At 41.6% G+C, this 23,531-nt stretch overlaps 1 protein-coding gene and 2 pseudogenes across 1 annotated transcript; 1 reads left to right on the forward strand and 2 right to left on the reverse strand.

The window, feature by feature from the left end:
- Nucleotides 1-477: 477 nt before the first annotated feature.
- On the forward strand, nt 478-3,746 carry LOC135556380 (kininogen). The gene is made up of 7 exons (XM_064989538.1): nt 478-821; nt 976-1,092; nt 1,190-1,265; nt 1,491-1,663; nt 2,292-2,399; nt 2,584-2,682; nt 2,833-3,746. Exons 1-7 carry the CDS (start codon nt 609-611, stop codon nt 3,163-3,165), a joined length of 1,119 nt encoding a protein of 372 aa, XP_064845610.1. The 5' UTR covers nt 478-608; the 3' UTR covers nt 3,166-3,746.
- A 1,283-nt stretch (nt 3,747-5,029) lies between these two features.
- Nucleotides 5,030-11,338, reverse strand: LOC135555192 (phosphatidylinositol 4,5-bisphosphate 3-kinase catalytic subunit alpha isoform-like; annotated as a pseudogene).
- A 194-nt stretch (nt 11,339-11,532) lies between these two features.
- LOC135555193 (phosphatidylinositol 4,5-bisphosphate 3-kinase catalytic subunit alpha isoform-like) lies at nt 11,533-22,959 on the reverse strand (annotated as a pseudogene).
- Between the last annotated feature and the right edge of the window lie 572 nt (nt 22,960-23,531).

The raw sequence follows: 23,531 nt of genomic DNA on the forward strand, positions 1-23,531 counted from the left end.
GATAGACAATTAGTTTTCATTAGACCAAAATGTTTTGATATAGTCATTATAGGCATAATATGAAGTGGCTACTACAGGTTATTCCCTTGGGATAATGTGTCATTTGACCAGCACATTCACAGCACAGTAAGATAGGTTTAATTCCTTACATTATAGAGGAGACAGGAAAATAAACCCTCCTCAGGCACGTGAATCTAACCTAGTTGACTCGTACACTTGACTCTTACATAGTTCGTTATCAGTCATGTATGGATCTTTTTAGATGTGTCAAACAAACTGGTGCCACAACAAGTGACTGTAGGAAGATAATATCTCGTTAAACATGTCCAATATTTTTCTTGCAATGCCATAAACTCTCCACAACTCAGAAAAGGGTATTGATTTTTAAAGAGTGCAGGCATGGTGGTGACAGCTGATAAGTAAACATTTACTCCTCTGTCACTGGAACTGCCTGGATGGCTTTCTTTTTTGTGTGTGAACAGTCTCATTTTATTTGAACAGGTTTGTGTTGGCGAATAGACTACAGTCAATCATTTCAGAGGTAGGAGTCCAGTAGGGAACAAAATCTGGTCTCACATTTGATTCTCTCTGGACCTGGGACATTCATTATGAAGCTTGGAGTGAGACTGTGTGTGCTGGTGGTGTTCTCTCTCCAGCTTTGGGCTCCAGGACAGGGGCAGGAGCTGGAGCCAGAGCAGGTCCTGGCGTTCTGTGATGACAAAGATGTGGAGGCAGCTGTGGACTTGGCCCTAGTCAAGTATAATGAGAAGCTTCCTTTTGGAAATCAACTAGCACTCTACCAGATTCTGGAGTCCTCAAAGGTAGGTGGCTTAGTGATTGAGAATATTGTAATAATATATTTAGTCATTTATCCTATCCTATTTGCATACATCTTGAGTTCATTCTGTTGTTGAAGATGGAATACGAACATTCCTACACCGAGTCACAGTCCAGTATTGCGTTCCTCTCTTGTAGGCTCAGAATGACTCATGCACTCAGTACTTTGTGGAATTCAATAGCAGGGTCACTGACTGTCCAGCAGGGGGAGACAAAGTCTGGAGAGACTGTGACTACCTCCCCACCGGGAACAAGGTACATTTTAATAATTTCGCTTGGTGAAGAATGCATTGTTATTAGATTACATCTCTTGGCAATTAAAGTTTTTTTCCACTTTTTCTTTGTTTATTAGGTGCCAAGGCCTTGTAAGGCAACAGTCCACATGTCAGAGACAGATAAAAAGGTCCTGGCAGTTTTCTGTGACCCAGGTGGTTAGTTTTTCACTTCACATCAAGTAGACCAAGCCATACAACACCGACAAGTCTATTTCTAGACAACCCAATATATATTGACCATAGAATGACTCATGCTGCAGAATATGTATTTACAGTGACTAGAATCACCCAAACATTCTGGGAAAAATGTGGCTAAAATAATTTTCTATTGATCAGCTGAGATAAACTGTGATTCTGACAACCCTCTCTGACTTCCAGTGGAGCCCCCAGTTGTTGCTGAACGGTCCACATGTCTGGGGTGTCCTAGGGAGATTGATGTGGACAGTGAGGACCTGAAGGATCCCTTGACATACTCCATCACCAGGTTCAATGCTGATTCTGACTCCAGCCACCACTTCATCCTGAACAGTGTTGGTTTCGCTACTAGACAGGTACATGTAAATCAGTTGCAAATCTCACTGGGAGTTATTGAACATTACAAAGACTAGCCAACTACACCCCCTGGTGGAAAGTTAAGCACCATGACTCTAAACACCGAATTCAATTCAAGCCTGATTCACACAATAGGGCCCAACCAAGTCAAATCATGCTGAGCTGAACTAGACCAGGGCTGGCCTGGTTACGTATCCACCATAGCTTCTGAACCCATGCTGGAAAGGAACTTGTGAAAAGCAACTATCAGAGCCAGCATTGTACGGTTGGCGCCCTATAGTGTGAATCAGGTAACAGCGTAACCAGTTGGGATCGGGGGTATTGGGCCTTACAACAATGACAAACAACACAAAGAAACAGAGATTTAGAAAAAAATGTCATATTTTGTAAGAAGATAAGTATCTTTGCTCATCCCTTCCAATGGAAACACACCAAATCATCACCTTGGTTCTGGCATTGGGAGGTGTGGTGCGTGTGGCGAAATGTATCTTTATGATTGTGACCGTTGGACTGCAATGCGCTTATTTGCGTTAGGAGTGTCATTCCAGAGTTCATTGAGTGTGAGGGGGGGGGGCTCAAACTATTGTATTTCAATAACATCTACTTTCTTTCACACGCTCTTCTCAGGTGGTTGCTGGATTCAGGTATAGACTGATGTTCGATATGAGGAAAAGCAATTGCTCCAAAGCGGACCACAAAGAGCTGAACGACGAATGTCATCCAGATGCTGATGTGGTAAACTCCATTAGAGCTCATAGTATTTTTTAAACAACCTACTGTATTTGATCTAATATATGATTCTGATGTTGTAATATTTCTGTACGTAAATGAAATACATTTCATAATAATTCACTGTCATGTGTTGTATCATTAATGCTTGTCCCTGGCATCGCTATCATCTTGTATGCTATCTCACTAGGAACTCGCTCACTGCAATTCCACTGTAGATGTGGCACCTTGGAGGCATGAGACTGCAGAAGCAAATGTGGAATGTGCGCCGGGTCCCCTTGACAATTTTGTGAGACATTGTGCAAACAGTACTACCATAGCATATTAATGATGCTCAGAAAATCTGATAAATGAATAGGGTAGTGATGTGTAGCTGTACATTTTGGGGATTTGGCTAAATGATGGAGGATTTTGACAAGAAAAATCTTTCCATTCACAGGAAGTCTTTAGAAGAAGACCTCCTGGATGGTCTCCCTTGAGGAACTTCAACAATTTTGCTGAAGTTAAAACAACCCAAGCTTCTACTGCTTCAGCCAAAGAGGAGTCATCAGAGGAGTCTCAGGAGCGCAGCCCAACTGCTGTGACCATGGCTAACACAGACCCAGCCCTGCCCTCTTTGGCTCCCACCATTGCTGCTGAGAGCCCCTTCCACTGCCCCTCCAAGCCCTGGAAGCAGTTTGTCCCCCCAACAACCCCGGGGCCTGCACAGGACAAAAGCACAACACCTTTGCCAGTGGTAGAGGAGGGCTTAAGTGATTTAATCTTGCTGTGAAAAAGAAGAAGTGCACGATGTATAGTGCATTTGTATCATAAGCACACCTGCTGATTTGAAATGAAAAATTACCATGCTTTTATATCTCTTTCTGACAATGCAGTTCAATCTTGCTTTAGTATTCCTTCAAATTTGTCAAAGTGCATCTAGACTGTTTAGCCATTTGATACAAAAAAACAAATAACTAAAATAATTCAATTGTGCTGGGTGCTGTTGTTCTGTAAAGCAACACACTAACACTCAAATAATTCTAGTCAGTCTGGATACAATGCAAGTATTTAACTGAGGAACAAAAACTGAAACACAAAGTATACTGTATTTAATAATGCAGATGTCACTGGTTAAAAATATTATTACTTGTTCCTATAGCGTCAAACTTTCTTTACAACTTTTTATCAGAATGACTAAAATAATATTATTTTAACCAACTCTCATGCAAGATGACTCTGTAATAAATACAATCATAGTAGCACTGTTGATAGTAATGACAAAATACAGTATATTAAAAATATAATTCAATATGTCTATAAACCTGTCAGAATAAAAGTACTGTATTAAATAAAGAGGAGTAACAAAGATGACCCTTGAACCTTGTTCTGAAATAACAATTACACCATTTACACATCAAATGATTATTTCCTTTTACACCAACCTATAGCTCAATAAGTTGACACATATCTTTGAATTTCCTTCTGTAAAGAGATTGTGAATGTTAAAATAGTTTGGTCATCAAACAATCGGTATGGATTTCCCTGTGCTAACACTCCGTGCTATATATCAAATGGCCCTGACAACTTTGTTTTCAACATACAAACGTGGTTTTTATTTCTTACAAATGATGTTTCAAGAACAGCATCACAATGCCTCCCCTGGTGCTGTTCAGCAAGTGGGAAATATTTACAAACCGTTTACCACACTCACTGTATTATATTTACATTTCTGACAAGGTGGTGCAGACATAGGACTAAGGGAAGGGGAGATCTGTGAAGCCCTCTGGAAGTTGGAGCATTTTGCATTTTTGAAAACCCTGTAACTGAAATTTCCTGAAACCTCGAGTCTTAAATTATATAAATCAATGTAGCAAACAGTAGTCTAATTAACAGTGTTGGATCCTGAATTAATTTTGACGTGGTCTCAATGACCCCCTCAGTGACAACACATTATTCTAGGTTATATTAAGGGGTAATGAATATTCTAATAAGCGTCTTTACGTGCAGTCCAGTGAAAATGTAAACGGCTTTCTTTCCGGAACAGCTCTCTCTGCCATGAGTCTCTTTCCGTCCACAAAAGCACGTCTCTGCTCGTCAATGTGCTTGCGCCTAACACTGTTGCAGAGATCAGAGCATGTTCCCGCCCGCTAAATATGCTACACAGTTTCTGTTCCGGAACGAGTGTATGGTGCAGTTATATTACGAGTGAAAAGCAGTGCAGCAGGCTTATTTCAAAATAACAACAAAAATGGTATAGTTTAAGCTTGGTATCGTACCAATGTTCTTTGACCTCGAAATGTGTGCACACGATACTCAAAATGGATACAGGTTGGCAGGTCTGCTATAAGCTTGAAATGAATGCATCTGACAAAATGTAGATGGAAAGGGATACAATTGCTTATAAGACAGTCTGTTGAAAAAGTACCCATATGTCATACTTGAGTAAAAGTAAAGATACCTTTATAAAAAATGGCTCAAGTAAAAGTCACCTAGTAAAACACTACTAGAGTAAATGTCTAAAAGTATTTGGTTTTAAATATACTGAAGTATCAAAAGTAAATGTAATTGTTAAAATATACTTAAGTATCAAAAGTAAAAGTACAAAACATTTCAAATTCGTTATAATAAGCAAACCAGATGGCGCCATTTTCTTGTTTTTTTAAATATTTAATTACAGAAAGCCAGTGGCACATTCCAATGCTCAGACATAATTTACAAGTGAAGCATGTGTGTTTAGTGAGTCTGCCAGATCAGAGGCAGTAGGGATGACCAGGGATGTTCTCTTGATAAGAGCGTGGATTGGACCATTTTCCTGTCTTGCTAAGCATTCAAAATATAACGAGTACCTTTGGGTGTCAGGGAAAATATATGAAGTAAAAAGTACATTATTTTCTTTAGGAATGCAGAAAAGTAAAAGTTGTCCAAAATATAAATAGTAAAGTAAAGTACAGATACCCTTCACTGGAACTTCACTAGAACTAAGGGGCCTAGTCCGAACCATGAAAAACAGCCCCAGACCACTATTCCTCCTACACCAAACTTTACAGTTGGCACTATGCATTCGAGCAGCTAGCGTTCTTCTGCCAAACCCAGATTAGTCCGTCGGACGGTGAAGTGTGATTCATCACTCCAGAGAAAACATTTCCACTGCTCCAGAGTCCAATGGCAGCAAGCGTTACACCCCTCCAGGTGAAACTTGGCATTGAGCATGGTGATCTTAGGCTTCTGTGTAGCTGTTTGGCCATGGAAACCCATTTCATGAAGCTCCCGACGAACAGCTATTGTACTGAAGTTTCTTATAGAAGCATTTTGGAACTCGGTAGTGAGTGTTGCAACTGAGAACAGCCACTTCTTCAGATGGTACCTTATTTCTCACCAGCATATATCAGAGTTATGCTTGAGAACATTATGGAGAATTCAAGAGTTTTCACCTGAAAATAAATGTCCTTCATATGAAAGAGGTGCCATTATGGAATGAAAACCGTATCCCACAGCTTCTATTCAGAGTCACCGAAGTCAAACTATTATCGAAAGGTTTACACTAAGAACACAATAGAAAACAGGGGGCGGAAGAGTCTAGTCCACACACACACACAAACAGTGCTGACTAGCTGCCTCAGAACAGCCATTAAATATCTCACATTCACTGATCAGACTTCATCCACCTCCCAACATTTACAAATAAAGTATTATGTTCACAATGTACTTCCCCATTCTAACCTATAGCACTGTGACATTCATATAGTTCACAATCCAACTGCACCATTGACATGATCAAAACATCAGTTACAAGATGTGACTATGACTGTCTAGCTTAATGCACTTCTCAACATTCATTATGACCAAGCTCAACTGAAGGCGTCTCACTGAGCAACAGAGGTGTGTTACCATTGACCTCAAAGACACAAGAGGGAGAAATCCAGCCCTTGCTCATTGTACGTCAACTACATTAAGGTTTCCTTTCTACACTGAAAGATTTCTTGACAGCACATTCATTACTTCCAGCACTGCTGTAGTAACACACACAGCGTTTGTGTGTGTCCCAAAAATAAACATCTGCACAATCTGCTAAATATGATGGCAAGAGGAGTATGACAATGGATTCAAAAACTGTGGCGCTAGAAATACCCACCAAATAGAACCATTCAATGGAACACTTTTACATCCAGAGGTGACTGAATTCAAACCTTCTCTTTTACAAAAATGAAAGGAACAAGACAAATAAACACAGAGGGAAGGTGTCTCTACAGGTCCAGAGAGAAAATGTATGGACAAAACACCTGTGACGCAGCGATCTAAGGCACTGCATCTCAGTGCGAGAGGCGTCACTACAGACCCTGGTTCGATTCCAGGCTGTATCACAACCGGACGTGTTTGGGAGTAACATAGGGCGCTGCACAATTGGCCCAGCATTGGCCGTCATTGTAAATAAGAATGACTTCTTAACTCACTTGCCTAGTTAAATAAATAGTTTAAAAAACAACGGTTTTAGAGAAGGTGAGTTAGTTAAGCTGCTGCAGGAAACAAATACAGCTCTGAATTGTTAAGTGCTCAGTTAGACGGTCGGGCATCACCCATCAGTTCATGAGGTATGGATGTGCCGATCACAGTTGGCAGGTGTGTCCGGCAGGGTGAAGGTATCCCTGCCTGGGCTCAGTTGAGTGCGTGCTGGCAGATGGTGTGGAAGATCCAGTCGATCTTGGGGGTCCAGCCGCCGTGGTGGCCGTTGTTCATCCGCTTCATGATGTAGTCCAGGGCCTCCTGTTCAGTCTTGTCCAGTGCCATGGTCTTACAGATGTAGACAACTGCAGCTCAGGCATCCCGGAGTCCAACATCATGGAAAACAGGTTGGCATGTTGCCTGATGGCCAAGTAGGCCTTATAGCACATCTCCTAGAACCTGAGAAACAGAATAGGAGGGAAAATGCAGAAGAATCAGTATATACCATTCCCCTTGTTGCCTCTGAATTCTCTAGCCTCAAAAAATCCGCCCCAATCATAAATCTGGCTATTGAAATATATAGTCTATGTTGAAAATGGTTGATTTAGCAGTATATACTGATATCAGTCCATTTGTTAAAGCAGACAGTATGAAAAGAGTCTGTAAAAAATCATGACAATAGCTTGAGAACTCAGGTCCTACCTACCCATTGTCCTTCACCATTATGTTACTGTTGTGTCTGTCACCGATGCCTAGGATGAAGGTGGTCACACAATACCCAGCACAGGATCATGTAAACAAGCCAATGGCCAGGTCATACCTACATACAGAGTTACAATGTCAAATCTGAGCCATGATTTACGATTTTCAAACCAACACAATTGTGAAGAAAAGTGCCCATACGACATATAGTTTCTTCATATCTCTCCCTTGTTCTTGTCTTTGAGCCACTTGTGTAGTTCTGAGCTGTTGTACTGTAGTGCCCCCTTCAGGCCACATTTACACGATCTGAATGATGTTGTGAGAGCTCCTCACCACGTTGATCAGCCCCACACGGTCACCTAGAGACATGCAGTTGTATGGCAACATCCTCAGGTCTAGACCCTGGTTCTGTCAAATGTTCTCCATGATTCTGATGATCTGAAGTGTTAGCATGTTCTGTCGCAGGTCTGAAACAAACAGTCATATTCAGTGGTCCATGGCAGAATTTAAATATATTCCATCCATTTAACCAAACTGATCCAGTACATTACAGGTAAAGCTCTTCTTTAGAACGCAGAATGAATATGAAACCTGACTCGGACTCAACATCTCCATTTTTTAATATGATCTCATTGTTCTGGAAGAGGATCTCGGACATGATGTCAGGGTTTTCCCAGGGTTTTGAGCCACAGTGGCCTTTTGGCAGATTACATGATTCACCACTTCTCAAGCCTGTGGGTTTCAGAGCATTTTACAAGGCGCAAGCAACACATGCAGCTGCATTAATTTCATTGATCAATTGGATGAACAGTGTTTGATTGCAAGTTGTCCGCACTGAGGGGCCCAGCGGCTGAGCACTTCGGTTGACAATCGGTTTACCGATGACATATCACATTTTCATGCATGAGCAGAACGTTATGAGGGGGAACTAGAAAGGTTCCCTTCTCTCTCTTAGATCAAATTAATGTAATATTCCCACTAGGGCCATTTAAGAGAGATTGCTGACCATTTTAGCCCCATCTACAGTTTCAATAGTGTCTATATACAGAATGTGGGTAAGGCACAGGAGTGCCAGTGTGGCATGCCCACCGTATGTTTCCCAGCTGGTGTGCAGGGTTGAGAGGAAAGGTGAAGTTCTGCAAGGCATTCATGTAGTCTGGCGTCCTCATCTGCTCCACCAGGAACTTCATCTGCACCTGCAAGGGCCACACAGAGCAAGCTGTGAAGATAGATGTCCTATTTGAAATGTGAAGCCTAGTTTTCACAACATTAGGTAAACAGAGCCACTGATGTCAGTTTCGGAAGTGAAACAGAAACGCGGAATAGTAAGCTGAAGCCACAGAGATTCTCTAACAGATCATCATGTTGCACAATAAGCCTGAGTGTATTAGAAAGAGAGGGAGTGCTGGGTTACTTTCTGAGTCTCCTCCTTCTCCTGTTTGAGGATGTTAGTGAGGTTGATGAGTTTCTCCATGGCCTCCACCTGTCTGCATAGGTGCTTGAGGTACATTCCACAGGCGTGGAAGTAGGACTCCAAGAGCAGGCCGAACCGCTGGCTCACCGTCTTATTGTGCATCTCAGACCTGGGGCACATAATGGACAGTGAATGTGGATGAGTTATAGGGCATTAGCAATTAGTCACCTCTGTGAAAGTAATGGAATTGACTCAGTAAAGTAACTACTAGTAACTCACTTTAAGTGGCAGAAAAATAAGTCCTATCGTTTGGTTAGTGAAGGCCTTTTTCAGCAGAAATCGTACCAGTGGGTTATCAAGGTACTGCTCATATTAAGAACCTGACGAGAGTATGGAGATTATAGTCATTATGACATTTTATATTTGACAACCGTCCAAACAATCAAAGAAACGTGAGAGGAAAGTCACTCTGGAAGCCAAAGCCAAATAAATCCTACCTGGACCAACTGAATGAGGTACTGAGAGAGTTTGTCATTGGTCAAGTACTTCTCAAGGCACCGAACTGCAAAGTCACGGGTCATTGGGTCTGAATAGTTACAATCCAGCAGCTCCATGGCTTGCTCTGGTTTATTGCTGGCCAATCCTTCAGAAGGCAATACATCTAAGAGCAAGAAAAACAACAGTAACTTCACCACTATTACATTGGTAAAAGTGCTGCAGTAGAAGAGGATTCAATTCCCACAAGAGTTCACAGAAAGGTGACTGAAGACTTTCAGAATACATTTTCTTTCATTCTCCATTTTTGAGAGAAGTGTCTTTAAAAAATGTTGGCTCTGTAATGTTAAAAACAAACATGTCACCTGTGCTACTTCATCTCTTGAGTTCCACTTGACAGCCAGTAGGATCTTGGGAAAGGTATAATTATACACTATTGCCTGGTGAGTAAGCGACAGTAGACATGCTAGTCAAGGCCTCACTAGGTGGTTCTGTCCAGGTACAGTGTGGTGGTGACTACCGATTCTAGTTCTGTGGTAGTGACAGTACTGCTTCTGACAGGAGCTGTGCTTCCAGAGGAAGTCCTGCTCCTGCTCGGTGATCTCAAACAGGGGGTCTCGGTTGCGAACCGGTCTCAGCTGCTCGCTATCACTGTCTGTTAATGTGTGGTCTCGCGCCACTCTTTAATCTGCAAAGGATCAGACATCACATCAGACCAGCTACCATGCACATTGAGTGTACAAAACATTAGGAACACCTTCCTAATATTGAGTTGCACTCCTTCTTGCCCTCAGAACAGCCTCAATTCCTCAGGTGAATGGAATCTACAAGGTGTCAAAAGCATTCCACAGGGTGCTGGCCCATGTTCATCCCATTGCTTCCCAAAGTTGTGTCAAGTTGGCTGGATGTGCTTTGGGTGGTGTAGCATTCTTGATAAACACGGGAAACTGTTGAGCGGGAAAAACCCAGCAGCTTTGCAGTTCTTGATCCCCTAAAACCAGTGCGCCTGGCACCTACTACCGTACCCCGTTCAAAGGCACTTAAATATATTGTCTTGCCCATTCACCCTCTGAATGGCACACACACACAATCCATGTATCAATTGTCTCAAGGCTTAAAAATCATTATTTAACCTGTCTCCTATCCTTCATCTACACTGATTGAAATGGATTTAACAAGTGACATCAATAAGGGAACATCGCTTTCACCTGATCAGTCTATGTCATGGAAAGAGCAGGTGTTCCTAATGTTTTATACACTCAGTGTATATCCATATATGCTATTACCTGGCCTGACTGGTAGTAGTTGAAGCCCAGCTCCCTGGATATTGTCCAGTTAGCATGCTCCTCAACAGTGGTCATGTCTGGGAACTTGACAGGATAGTTGAAGTAGTCAAACTCCAGCTCTAGACAGGGTGTTTCCTGTGTGTGCGAAATATAGGCATGGTCATATTAACATGCTAACTAACATGTTTACCTTGTTGGGGTTGAAGTCATAGAGGTTGACGTTCTCCCATGCCAGTGGACAATGCTCCCGAGGGGAGGATCATGGTCAAAGGGTGGCTTCGGTTACTAACACACATATTGTGAATGGCCATCCTTCCACAAAGAATAGTGAATGCAGTCCCACAGGCTTATGTTAATGTTATATGGGGTACTTGTAACTAACAACACAAACAACCTAATTGCCCCCTTGTGGAATAAAAGTCGTACTGAATTGAATTGAAAAGAATAGGAGGCAAACAAACAGACTATGTTTTAGTTCAAGTTAATTGGCTTCGAGGTGTAAAGTAGGTTGCTCGCGAAGGATGGCCTTTAGAGACATTTATCTCTAATTCATCATAGGCACGAAAACCCATCTCTCCGACGTTCAGGTGATATCACTCAGCCCAGGTGTTGGTTACAGTCTTCATGCCTAGGTTACACAGCCATGATCGCTCCACGCCACAAGTCGATAAGTAATTCAACATGCACATAGAGGACACCTCGGGTCATTCAAGTAAGACCATTCAACACTGTTCTAGCCAGTGGGTATCATTTATACTCTTAAAGGTCTGGGGTGTCTGATTAAACTGAGTGCTTGCCTCCTTCTTTCCCTTCCTGCCTTTCACAGAGCAGATGGAGAGACAGAGGCGGGAGCCCGGGGGATGTCTGGAATGTACATGTCGTATGTCAGCCACTCGTTCCACCTAGGAGACAAGCACAGCCACGGTAAATCATCCTGAACCAATTATAAGTGTAAAAATCACAGAACAACACATTACCATCGGATAAATAGCAACAATATATATCTTGATGAGTGAGTCACTGTCTGTGACACCACGTGTTTTGTGTGTGTGTAAAACTTGGAATTAGAGCAAGGCACACGCTGCGTGTTCACGTTGTCACAAATCTGCTCCCCTCCATGGTAGACGCCGATTCGCACATAAATCTTCATGGACAACAGGAAGAATAAACAAACAAAAAAATAGGGACTTGCCTCTTCACATCAACAATGAAGAGCCGACTCCGGGATGCTGGCCTTCTAGGCAGAGGTGCAAAGAAAAATCCATATCTCAGCCAGACTGGCCAATAAAAATAAAAGATTAAGATGGGCAAAAGAACACAGACACTGAACAGAGGAACTATGCCTAGAAGGCCAGCATCCTAGAGTCACCTCTTCACTGTTGACGTTGAGACTGGTGTTTTGATGGTAATATTTAATGAAGCTGCCAGTTGAGGACTTTTGAGGCGTCTGTTTCTCAAACTAGACACTAATGTACTTGTCCTCTTGCTCAGTTGTGCACCAGGGCCTCCCACTCCTCTTTCTATTCTGGTTAAAGCCAGTTTGCTCTGTTCTGTGAAGGGAGTAGTACACAGAGTTGATCGAGACTGACGAGTTTCAGAAGGAAGTTCTTTGTTTCTGGCCATTTTGAGCCTGTAATCGAACCCACAAATGCTGATGCCCCAGATACTCAACTAGTCTAAAGAAGGCCAGTTTTATTGCTTCTTTAATCAGAAACAACAGTTTTCAGCTGTGCTAACATAATTGCAAAAGTGTTTTATAATGATCATTTAGCCTTTTAAAATGATAAACTTGGATTAGCTAACACAACGTGCCATTGGTTGCTGATAATGGGCCTCTGTATGCCTATGTAGATATTCCATTAAAAATCTGCCATTTCCAACTACAATAGTCATTTACAACATTAACAATGTCTACACTGAATTTCTGATCAATTTTATGTTATTTTAATGGACAACAAATGTACTTTTCTTTCAATAATAAGGACATTTCTAAGTGACCTCAAACTTTTGAACGGTAGTGTATGTATTTATTTTTTCTTCTCCACACTTGTCCGTGTTGCCCAGAAACAGCCCCAAAACATTACTGCTCTAGAGGAGATCTGCATGGAGGAATGGGCCAAAATACCAGCAACAGTGTGTGAAAACCTTGTGAAGACTTACAGAAAACGTTTGACCTCTGTCATTGCCAACAAAGGGTATATAACAAAGTATTGAGATAAAGTTTTGTTATTGACCAAATACTTATTTTCCACCATAATTTGCCAATAAATTCATTAAAAATCCTACAATGTGATTTTCTGGATTTTTTTTCTCATTTTGTTTGTCATAGTTGAAGTGTACCTAATGATTAAAATTACAGGCCTCTCATCTTTTTCAGTGGGAGAACTTGCACAATTGGTGGCTGACTAAATACTTTTTTACCCCACTGTATATGCATTGTTTACATGCAGTACTCACTAGGGCCCAACAAACAAACCTCCTGGAGCATTTATCCAGGAGGTACTCGTCACAGCCGCACACTTTGAGTATGTACTTGCCCTGGTACTCCTGTACACACATCTTGAGTTGTTCGGGGGACAACAGCATTCTCCTGGCTTTCTTCCGAATGGCCTCGGCTATCACCTGTTCTGGCACACAATCATGGTTGATCTTCAAGGTGTATTTCTGTTTGTCGTTGTTAGGAGAGACGATCACCCAAATCACTATAATGATTTGACCTATAAAATAAGGAACAGAAAAGAGAATAATCATTACCACACAGGCTGAGAACAACCTTGAAAGAGATTATCATGAAAAGGAAAAAGGATAATTTTGTTTGTTGCTTATTAATGCATATGTGTTGACAAAGTAAAAACAGGTTGTTTTTTGACACCCACTAGATCTGCCTTAGGCATCTTGCAGCATTATGACATTACAATCACATTGCTCGATTTTAATTGATACAACAATGCCTACCTTTGTTCTGTTTGCCATGGATGTGCTTTGGAAGTTCTTGTGTCGATTCCACATTGGGAGGGTAAACATATTGCGAATCCTGAAACAAAAGAAACTCACTTACTGATATGATGTTTTAAAAGATATCTAATATAAACGTAAGCCTGTTTAAAAGTTATTTTTACTCTCTACAAAGAGGAAGCAGGGTAGTAAGTAGCCTAAGTCTTACCAATTTCTCTGTTAAGAATTTTCTCCTCTCGGTTGCCAACGGGTTCCATGACCTTCAGAAAAGGCTGAAAGAGCCTGAGATCAGTCTCCTAGTTTCATCGTAGAACTCCTCTCGCTCTGCATCCTGTGTAACACTGATAAAGATGTAAGAGGCATGTAGTAGGAGATGCAGGGGGTACTTCCTGGCCTCCTTGAACAGTTAGTGTTTGATGGCGATGAGCGTGGGCTCACGAAGGCACTCGAGGGTCAAGATCATCCCGTTTGGTAACAAGCAGTCCACAAAGATCCTGGGGGGGCATCAAATATAATTTGCCAAAAGATGGCCCAGGAGGCATTTCTACAGTCCACACTCAGACAAAGTTCATAGAGAATAGTTCCTTATCTCCTGAAGAAGAAAAAAAGAGCACATTCAAATTATAAAAACAAACGTTATACCGTAGCTTATATCCAGCCCCGCCTCTTGCTGTAGTGTGACTGTGTAGAGTTCCACACCCCTCCTGGGCAGCAGAATAACTAGCCACAACTCACCAGACCCTAATGCATGAAAACACTACACCTAATGACAAACTAACCTATGTTTTGATAACATCTATGCCGAATCATGTTTATTTCCATCAATGTCCATGATGATCTAGCCTACTCAGTCTGTGAGTCACATGACAAACAGAAATGCACCTGTCTCCAGAAGTGAAGTTATTTCTCCTCCACATACAGCGAGAGCCTACAACATTTGTCACCAAATACCAGAGTTTTCCCTTTCCCTGAGAGTGCAACAACAAGTATCCCTATGCTATACAAGGTAAGCTCTACAAGACCTTTAACTTGTTTTGCTATCACTGTCTAAAACCATTAATGGCAGTAAACATGCAGCTAACAATGACAACTACTGTACGGCAAGGAAAACAGTTATGCTCTGGTCAATGTGAAAGGTCAGTCTTGTCATCAGGGTGCAAGTCAAATGAGGGAGCTTCCTCAAACACAGGATGTGGAGAAAGGAAACACTAAACCTAGTTTATTTAAATACAGAAACATGTATGGCTGAGGATATAGACAACAACAAAAAAGATTAAGACTTTGGTAATTGACAAATCAAAGAGATTTGGCTTCTTACCTTAAAAAGAACTGGGGCCTCAATTATTAAAGGTGCACACACATGAAAAAGACTCAAAAACTTGTGTTTGCCATTTTTCCCACAAACTGTTGGTATTTATCAAATTTGAACTTGAAAGGAAAGTGTGCCTATCTCCACTCAAATCTCAGACCATGAGTACGCACAACTTAAAATGGTTTAAGAATTGTATTAGAAGCAAATATTGTTATTTTGGGGGAAATGGAGGACACACAACAAATATTAGGCTACCATTTATCCATCGCTCATTTAATAGCCAAGCATGCTCAAAAGTAAATAGACCTGTAGCCTGGACAGTATGTGTAAGCCTAGGCTGTAGTATTGCTGTGAGATAAGAGCACATCATAATATAGCCTACTATTTAATCTCAGAGCCTATACCAAGACAGGAGATCGAAACACAATCACCTATTGACAAAAAAAATACTGAACAACAGTTCCTCTTTTACAAAGAAGTGTGGGCTGTAGCATTTTGGGGAGAACCAGGACGAAAGTAGCACTTTTGTTTTTTCCCCTAATTACATAGAGATTTATTGTCACGCCCTGACCATAGAGAGCTGTTTATTCTCTATGTTGGTTGGGTCGGGGTGTGACTTAGGATGGGTTATCTAGGGGAATTGTATTTCTATGGTGGCCTGATATGATCCCCAATCAGAGGCAGCTGTTTATCGTTGTCTCTGATTGGGGATCATATTTAGGTAGCCATTTTCCCATTGTGCTTTGTGGGATCTTGTTTTTGTATTGTTGCTTTTGAGCCCTACAAGACTATACGTTTGTTCGTTACGCTTTATTGTTTTGTTGCTGGTTCACGTTTAATATAATTTATGATGAACACAAACTACGCTGCGCTTTGGTCCACTCCTTATAACAAACGTGACAGAAGATCCCACCACAAACGGACAAAGCAGCGTGTCCAGGAGGAGAAGACATTCTGGACTTGGAAGGAGAAGACATTCTGGACTTGGGAGGAGATAATGGCAGGTGACGAAAGCCTTCGATGGAAGCAGACGCAGGAGGATCAACGGCGACTCCAAAGTTCATGACCATGACGGAAGCCCGAGAGGCAGCCCCACAAAAAATTTGGTTGGTCGGCGAAGCCGTAGGGCAAATCTGAGAGCGAAGAGGAATATTGGGATAGACTGAGCGAGGAGTATTGTGACAATTTTTTGCCTATTTTGACCAAAATGGATCACATAATAGCTATATTAACAATAATTTTGTCATCTCACTTTAATATTAGGACGATCAACGTCGGGCTGGCACTGACTAACTACAGTAGAATAGAATACAGTATATACATATGAGATGAGTAAAGCACTATGTAAACATTATTAAAGTGACTAGTGTTCCATTATTAAAGTGGCCAGTGATTCCAGATCCACTATGTTACGTCTAGTCTGTAATACCAGACTGTGTGAAGACAGAGGGAAGAAGCAGAATCGTTATCATCACAATAAATAGCCCACATCAAACTCTGTGATACAACCCCTCAACAAATGTAGGTAGGTAGCTAGCTCGAACAAGAAAATCATGCAGCAAGGAGTGGGGGTGTGTAGCTGGCTTACCAAGGCAAGAGGGAGAAAAATAACAGTCCAATCATAATCATGTAGCAAATTTCACTAACGACTCTGCTGGTAGTTTCATGATAAAATAGCCGACTGTTATTCTAATAACACCATGTTATAGCATAAGGTTACAGCTGTGATGAATGATGTTAGATAGTTGGATAGCTAGCTAACTTTAGATGGATTGCAATAGCCATACAATATTATCACAACTGTCAAGTTATATCTAGTAAATATAGCTGTGACTTAACTATAGTTAGCTAGATCATATAATTGACAGACAGAAGTTAAGAATACAAAATCCCGTTAAGTACTATAGTTGGCATTCACAAGATATTTGCAAGCTGACCTTTTCTACTCATTATGTTTTGATAACCAAAAAGCACATTTCTGTAGCCAATTTTAGACCTTGTGGCAGAGGAATCTGACTTTGTGGCTGTGCTATGTAGTGGAAACCGCTGAACACCCACTGAACCCAGCAAGAGAAGGTGGTGAATCTAGGTAGCGCAAGCTGTTAGCAAATGAGGTCTAATCGTAGTGCCGTTAACGGCTGCTAACGGTAGCCAACAACTTTACGTGTTAGCTAGCTAAGGCTCCTGTTCTGGTTATAGTCAGTGATTTATCATTGAGATCTAAAGATATCTATTTGGCTAGTTATTTTAATAAGATTTTGCTAACCAGCTATTAGCGTTAAATGTTACCATTTACCAAGGCATGCTGCCTGTTACTGGCACTACGATTAGACCTCATTTGCTAACAGCTTGCGCTACCTAGATTCACCACCTTCTCTTGCTGGGTTCAGTGGGTGTTCAGCGGTTTCCACTACATAGCACAGCCACAAAGTCAGATTCCTCTGCCACAAGGTCTAAAATTGGCTACAGAAATGTGCTTTTTGGTCATAATTTATGGTTAGGATTATGCATACGGTTAGGTTTAAAATCAAATTTTAGGAAGAGAGTTTAGAAATGGGTGAGGTTTAGTCATAATTATTACTTTTTGGCTGTGTTAATGTCTACGTGAGAATGCTATTCATTGACTATAGCTCAGCGGTCAACATCATTTTTTATTTATTTCACCTTTATTTAACCAGGTAGGCTAGTTGAGAACAAGTTCTCATTTGCAACTGCGACCTGGCCAAGATAAAGCATAGCAGTGTAAACAGACAACACAGAGTTACACATGGAGTAAACAATTAACAAGTCAATAACACAGTAGAAAAAAGGGAGTCTATATACATTGTGTGCAAAAGGCATGAGGAGGTAGGTGAATAATTACAATTTTGCAGATTAACACTGGAGTGATAAATGATCAGATGGTCATGTACAGGTAGAGATATTGGTGTGCAAAAGAGCAGAAAAGTAAATAAATAAATAACAGTATGGGGATGAGGTAGGTAAAAATGGGTGGGCTATTTACCGATAGACTATGTACAGCTGCAGCCATCGGTTAGCTGCTCAGATAGCAGATGTTTGAAGTTGGTGAGGGAGATAAAAGTCTCCCACTTCAGTGATTTTTGCAATTCGTTCCAGTCACAGGCAGCAGAGAACTGGAACGAAAGGCAGCCAAATGAGGTGTTGGCTTTAGGGATGATCAGTGAGATACACCTGCTGGAGTGCGTGCTACGGGTGGGGGTTGCCATCGTGACCAATGAACTGAGATAAGGCGGAGCTTTACCTAGCATGGACTTGTAGATGACCTGGAGCCAGTGGGTCTGGCGATGAATATGTAGCGAGGGCCAGCCGACTAGAGCTTACAGGTCGCAGTGGTGGGTGGTATAAGGTGCTTTAGTGACAAAACGGATGGCACTGTGATAAACTGCATCCAGTTTGAGAGAGCAGAGTAGAGTGTTGGAAGCAATTTTGTAGAGGACATCGCCGAAGTCGAGGATCGGTAGGATAGTCAGTTTTACTAGGGTAAGTTTGGCGGCGTGAGTGGAGGCTTTGTTGCGGAATAGAAAGCCGACTCTAGATTTGATTTTCGATTGGAGATGTTTGATATGAGTCTGGAAGGAGAGTTTACAGTCTAGCCAGACACCTAGGTACTTATAGATGTCCACATATTCAAGGTCGGAACCATCCAGGGTGGTGATGCTAGTCGGGCGTGCGGGTGCAGGCAGCGATCGGTTGAAAAGCATGCATTTGGTTTTACTAGCGTTTAAGAGCAGTTGGAGGCCACGGAAGGAGTGTTGTATGGCATTGAAGCTCGTTTGGAGGTTAGATAGCACAGTGTCCAAGGACGGGCCGGAAGTATATAGAATGGTGTCGTCTGAGTAGAGGTGGATCAGGGAATCGCCCGCAGCAAGAGCAACATCATTGATATATACAGAGAAAAGAGTCGGCCCGAGAATTGAACCCTGTGGCACCCCCATAGAGACTGCCAGAGGACCGGACAGCATGCCCTCCGATTTAACACACTGAACTCTGTCTGCAAAGTAGTTGGTGAACCAGGCAAGGAAGTCATCAGAAAAACCGAGGCTCCTGAGTCTGCCGATAAGGGTCCTCAAAGCTCATCAATAAGCTAAGGACCCTGCGACTAAACACCTCCCTCTGCAAATGGATCCTGGACTTCCTATATGTGGCATAAACACAACAAGTCACAATGTTTTAATCTGTTGAGGTTACTTCAAAAGAATCCTGTAGGCATGCTTTTTTATTTTGTTTATTTCACCTTTATTTAACCAGGTAGGCAAGTTGAGAACAAGTTCTCATTTACAATTGCGACCTGGCCAAGATAAAGCAAAGCAGTTCGACACATACAACGACACAGAGTTACACATGGAGTAAAACAAACATACAGTCAATAATAAAGTATAAACAAGTCTATATACGATGTGAGCAAATGAGGTGAGATAAGGGAGGTAAAGGCAAAAAAGGCCTTGGTGGCAAAGTAAATTCAATATAGCAAGTAAAACACTGGAATGGTAGATTTGCAGTGGAAGAATGTGCAAAGTAGAAATAAAAATAATGGGGTGCAAAGGAGCAAAATAAATAAAATAAATACAGTAGGGAAAGAGGTAGTTGTTTGGGCTAAATTATAGGTGGGCTATGTACAGGTGCAGTAATCTGTGAGCTGCTCTGACAGTTGGTGCTTAAAGTTAGTGAGGGAGATAAGTGTTTCCAGTTTCAGAGATTTTTGTAGTTCGTTCCAGTCATTGGCAGTTGAGAACTGGAAGGAGAGGCGGCCAAAGAAAGAATTGGTTTTGGGGGTGACTAGAGAGATATACCTGCTGGAGCGTGTGCTATGGGTGGGAGATGCTATGGTGACCAGCGAGCTGAGATAAGGGGGGACTTTACCTACTAGGGTCTTGTAGATGACATGGAGCCAGTGGGTTTGGCGACGAGTATGAAGCGAAGGCCAGCCAACGGGGGCGTACAGGTTGCAATGGTGGGTAGTATATGGGGCTTTGGTGACAAAATGGATTGCACTGTGATAGACTGCATCCAATGTGTTGAGTAGGGTATTGGAGGCTATTTTGTAAATGACATCTCCGAAGTCGAGGATTGGTAGGATGGTCAGTTTTACAAGGGTATGTTTGGCAGCATGAGTGAAGGATGCTTTGCTGCAAAATAGGAAGCCAATTCTAGATTTAACTTTGTATTGGAGATGTTTGATGTGGGTCTGGAAGGAGAGTTTACAGTCTAAACTGACACCTAGGTATTTGTAGTTGTCCACGTATTCTAAGTCAGAGCCGTCCAGAGTAGTGATGTTGGACAGGCGGGCAGGTGCAGGCAGCGATCGGTTGAAGAGCATGCATTTAGTTTTACTTGTATTTAAGAGCAATTGGAGGCCACGGAAGGAGAGGTGTATGGCATAGAAGCTTGCCTGGAGGGTTAACATAGTGTCCAAAGAAGGGCCAGAAGTATACAGAATGGTGTCGTCTGCGTAGAGGTGGATCAGAGACTCACCAGCAGCAAGAGCGACATCATTGATGTATACGGAGAAGAGAGTCGGTCCAAGAATTGAACCCTGTGGCACCCCCATAGAGACTGTCAAAGGTCCGGACAGCAGACCCTCCGATTTGACACACTGAACTCTATCAGAGAAGTAGTTGGTGAACCAGGCGAAGCAATCATTTGAGAAACCAAGGCTGTTGAGTCTGCCGATGAGGATGTGGTGATTGACAGAGTCGAAGACCTTGGTCAGATCAATGAATACGGCTGCACTGTAATGTTTCTAATCGATGGCGGTTAAGATATCATTTAGGACCTTGAGCGTGGCTGAGGTGCACCCATGACCAGCTCTGAAACCAGATTGCATAGCAGAGAAGGTATGGTGAGATTCAAAATGGTCGGTAATCTGTTTGTTGGCTCGGCTTTCGAAGACCTTAGAAAGGCAGGGTAGGATAGATATAGGTCTGTAGCAGTTTGGGTCAAGAGTGTCCCCCCTTTGAAGAGGGGGATGACTGCAGCTGCTTTCCAATCTTTGGGAATCTCAGATGACACGAAAGAGAGGTTGAACAGGCTAGTAACAGGGGTGGCAACAATTTCGGCAGATAATTTTAGAAAGAAAGGGTCCAGATTGTCCAGCCCGGCTGATTTGTAGGGGTCCAGATTTTGCAGCTCTTTCAGAACATCAGCTGACTGGATTTGGGAGAAGGAGAAATGGGGAAGGCTTGGGCGAGTTGCTGTGGGGGGTGCATGTTAGACCAAAATAGCCTATAATTCTTGCATCCTCAAAACTACTTGACATTAACCATGTTTCCATCCAACCTTTTTATGCCAGTAAAGTACGTCAGATAAAAAATGTCATGACATCATGGGAAAGCATGCAGTTTTTTAGGCTACAGATGAAATAAGATATGAACTTCACAGGGTGGTGAAAGTGCATGGTGATGAGCTTGATGCTCCTTTCAATAAATATCGATGGTCTTATTCTGGTGACATGATGATCGATGTTTGGCTGCAGTTTGACAACTAAAAATGATCTTGCGCTTTTGATCATAATACTCTCATTTGGTATCCAAAATACCCCAAATTCTGCAAACTGTTGGCTAGAGCGTATGTGCCACATACCTAATCAACATTTTTTTGTGTCAAAACCATCTGTAGGCCTGGAGTTGAAAATACGATGAAAATCGATTAATTAGTATTTTTTATTTGGTATGGGAATTTAGCCGCACGCATTGTTTTCATGTGCACTACATATTTATGCTTAGACTTTTATCCGCAACAAGTCAATTTGGTAGAAACACAACTATAATGGGAAAACATGTTTTTTTTCACATGAAAATCTGTCGCCAATTGGATGGAAATCTAGCTATAGATAGAAAAGACCGGCAAATTGCTAATCTAGTGTCACTTTGATGATGCCTGCACATCATGGTTCACCAGCAGCCCAAACATCTAAAGAATAAACTACAGACCAACCAAAACAAGATTGTAAGTACTGTACTTAAACTCTTCCCTCATACTCATCTGGAGGTCGAGCATTTTTAAAATCTATAATGCGTCTGTATCTACAGACGTATTCATGTAAAAAATAGGGACCATAATGGAAATAAATCCCGGTCACTTAAAAATGTACTGTGTGTGTATATATATGCATTTATTTTTTTACTTGACAAATAAAATAAATGAATCCAAACTGTGCAGCTGGCCATTTGATGAATAGAAAGAGACATCTGTTACAAAACACCAAACAGTTGAATGACATTCAGAGATTGTCAAACCAAGTCTTCGAATTGGGTAAACCAACATTGGGTGGTATGCATTATCTTGAGTGTCGAGATTGACATAGTTTATTGTGTTGTTGAAAACGCAAACGATGATAAAGTGCCCGAAGTAAGTATGCTTTGTTTATTGGTTGCGTGGTGCATTGGCTCAGAAACATGTTGGTGGAAAAAATGAATTCGTTGCATATATTTTATATAATAAGAAATATGGCATCAAAATGTAGAAAATCTGATTAGCATTGTCTGCAGCCGGTTGTGAGCATAGTGTAAAGAAACAGGCAGGGAGAGTACCCTCAATCAAAGATTTTTATAACTAAAAGATAGACAATAGCCTGTCGTTTTCAATGGGAACAAATAAATCACAGTGGGTAGAACAAGCAAGGAGGTGGGCAGAGCCAAGCACGAGCTAGCGAGATCCTATTAGCCTGTTCTAGAATACATCTGCATATTTCCGTTAGGGAACGCCTGCACTGTGAAGTGCGCGTGTGTAATAACTCAATTCACCTTTGCACTTCTAAACAACATGATTTGTAAAAACTTTAGTAAAGGGCAAAGTCTATAAAACTTAGTCAACTCTATTCAAAACAGATTCTAGCTTTGGGAACAGCAAACGGTATTGAGATCAAATGTTTTATCAATGAGAAAATTAGCAGAATACCTGCCAAAATCCATCTGCTTTCATCCTTTCCAACTGCCGGCCACTGGGCTTCCTCTCACTACATAATTTTGTAGTGAGTCGAAATGCCAAGCGGATGTTTCACATTTATACATCCGGTGAAGTATCTGTCTATTTTTTCTATAACCATCCAGCCCATAGCCCTGCTTGGCATCGACCATGCCACAAAAACATGTTTAAGTAGCAAAAGCAATATCCACGTTTATAAACACAGAGTCGCTACTGTTATTGATATTTGTGGTCGTAAACATTATTTTGAGTTAATTCTATGAGGAGGGGTGCAAATTTATTTTACAGTACAAGGGGAGGGTCATGTGAAAATATTTTCACGTTGGGGAATGCCTTTTTTTCATGACACCTCGAACTGTCCCTAAACTAGTCGAGTTCATAATTTCCCTGGTTGATTCAAGATCAAATCACATACCACCCTAATACTGAGTATAAAGAGTTATCACTGGATTTATCAAGACCAAGTCCTATACTACCCTAATACTGAGTATAAAGATTTATCAATATGGTATTTTATTTACACCAAAATGTCATTCAAATCCTCCAGTTCTAATCAACTGTGTTCGGTGTGATATCATATCGGTAAATGTAGTGTGTTAGCGCTGGGG

Source organism: Oncorhynchus masou, chromosome 15 (assembly GCF_036934945.1).
Source record: "Oncorhynchus masou masou isolate Uvic2021 chromosome 15, UVic_Omas_1.1, whole genome shotgun sequence".
NCBI classification, from domain to species: Eukaryota; Metazoa; Chordata; class Actinopteri; order Salmoniformes; family Salmonidae; genus Oncorhynchus; species Oncorhynchus masou.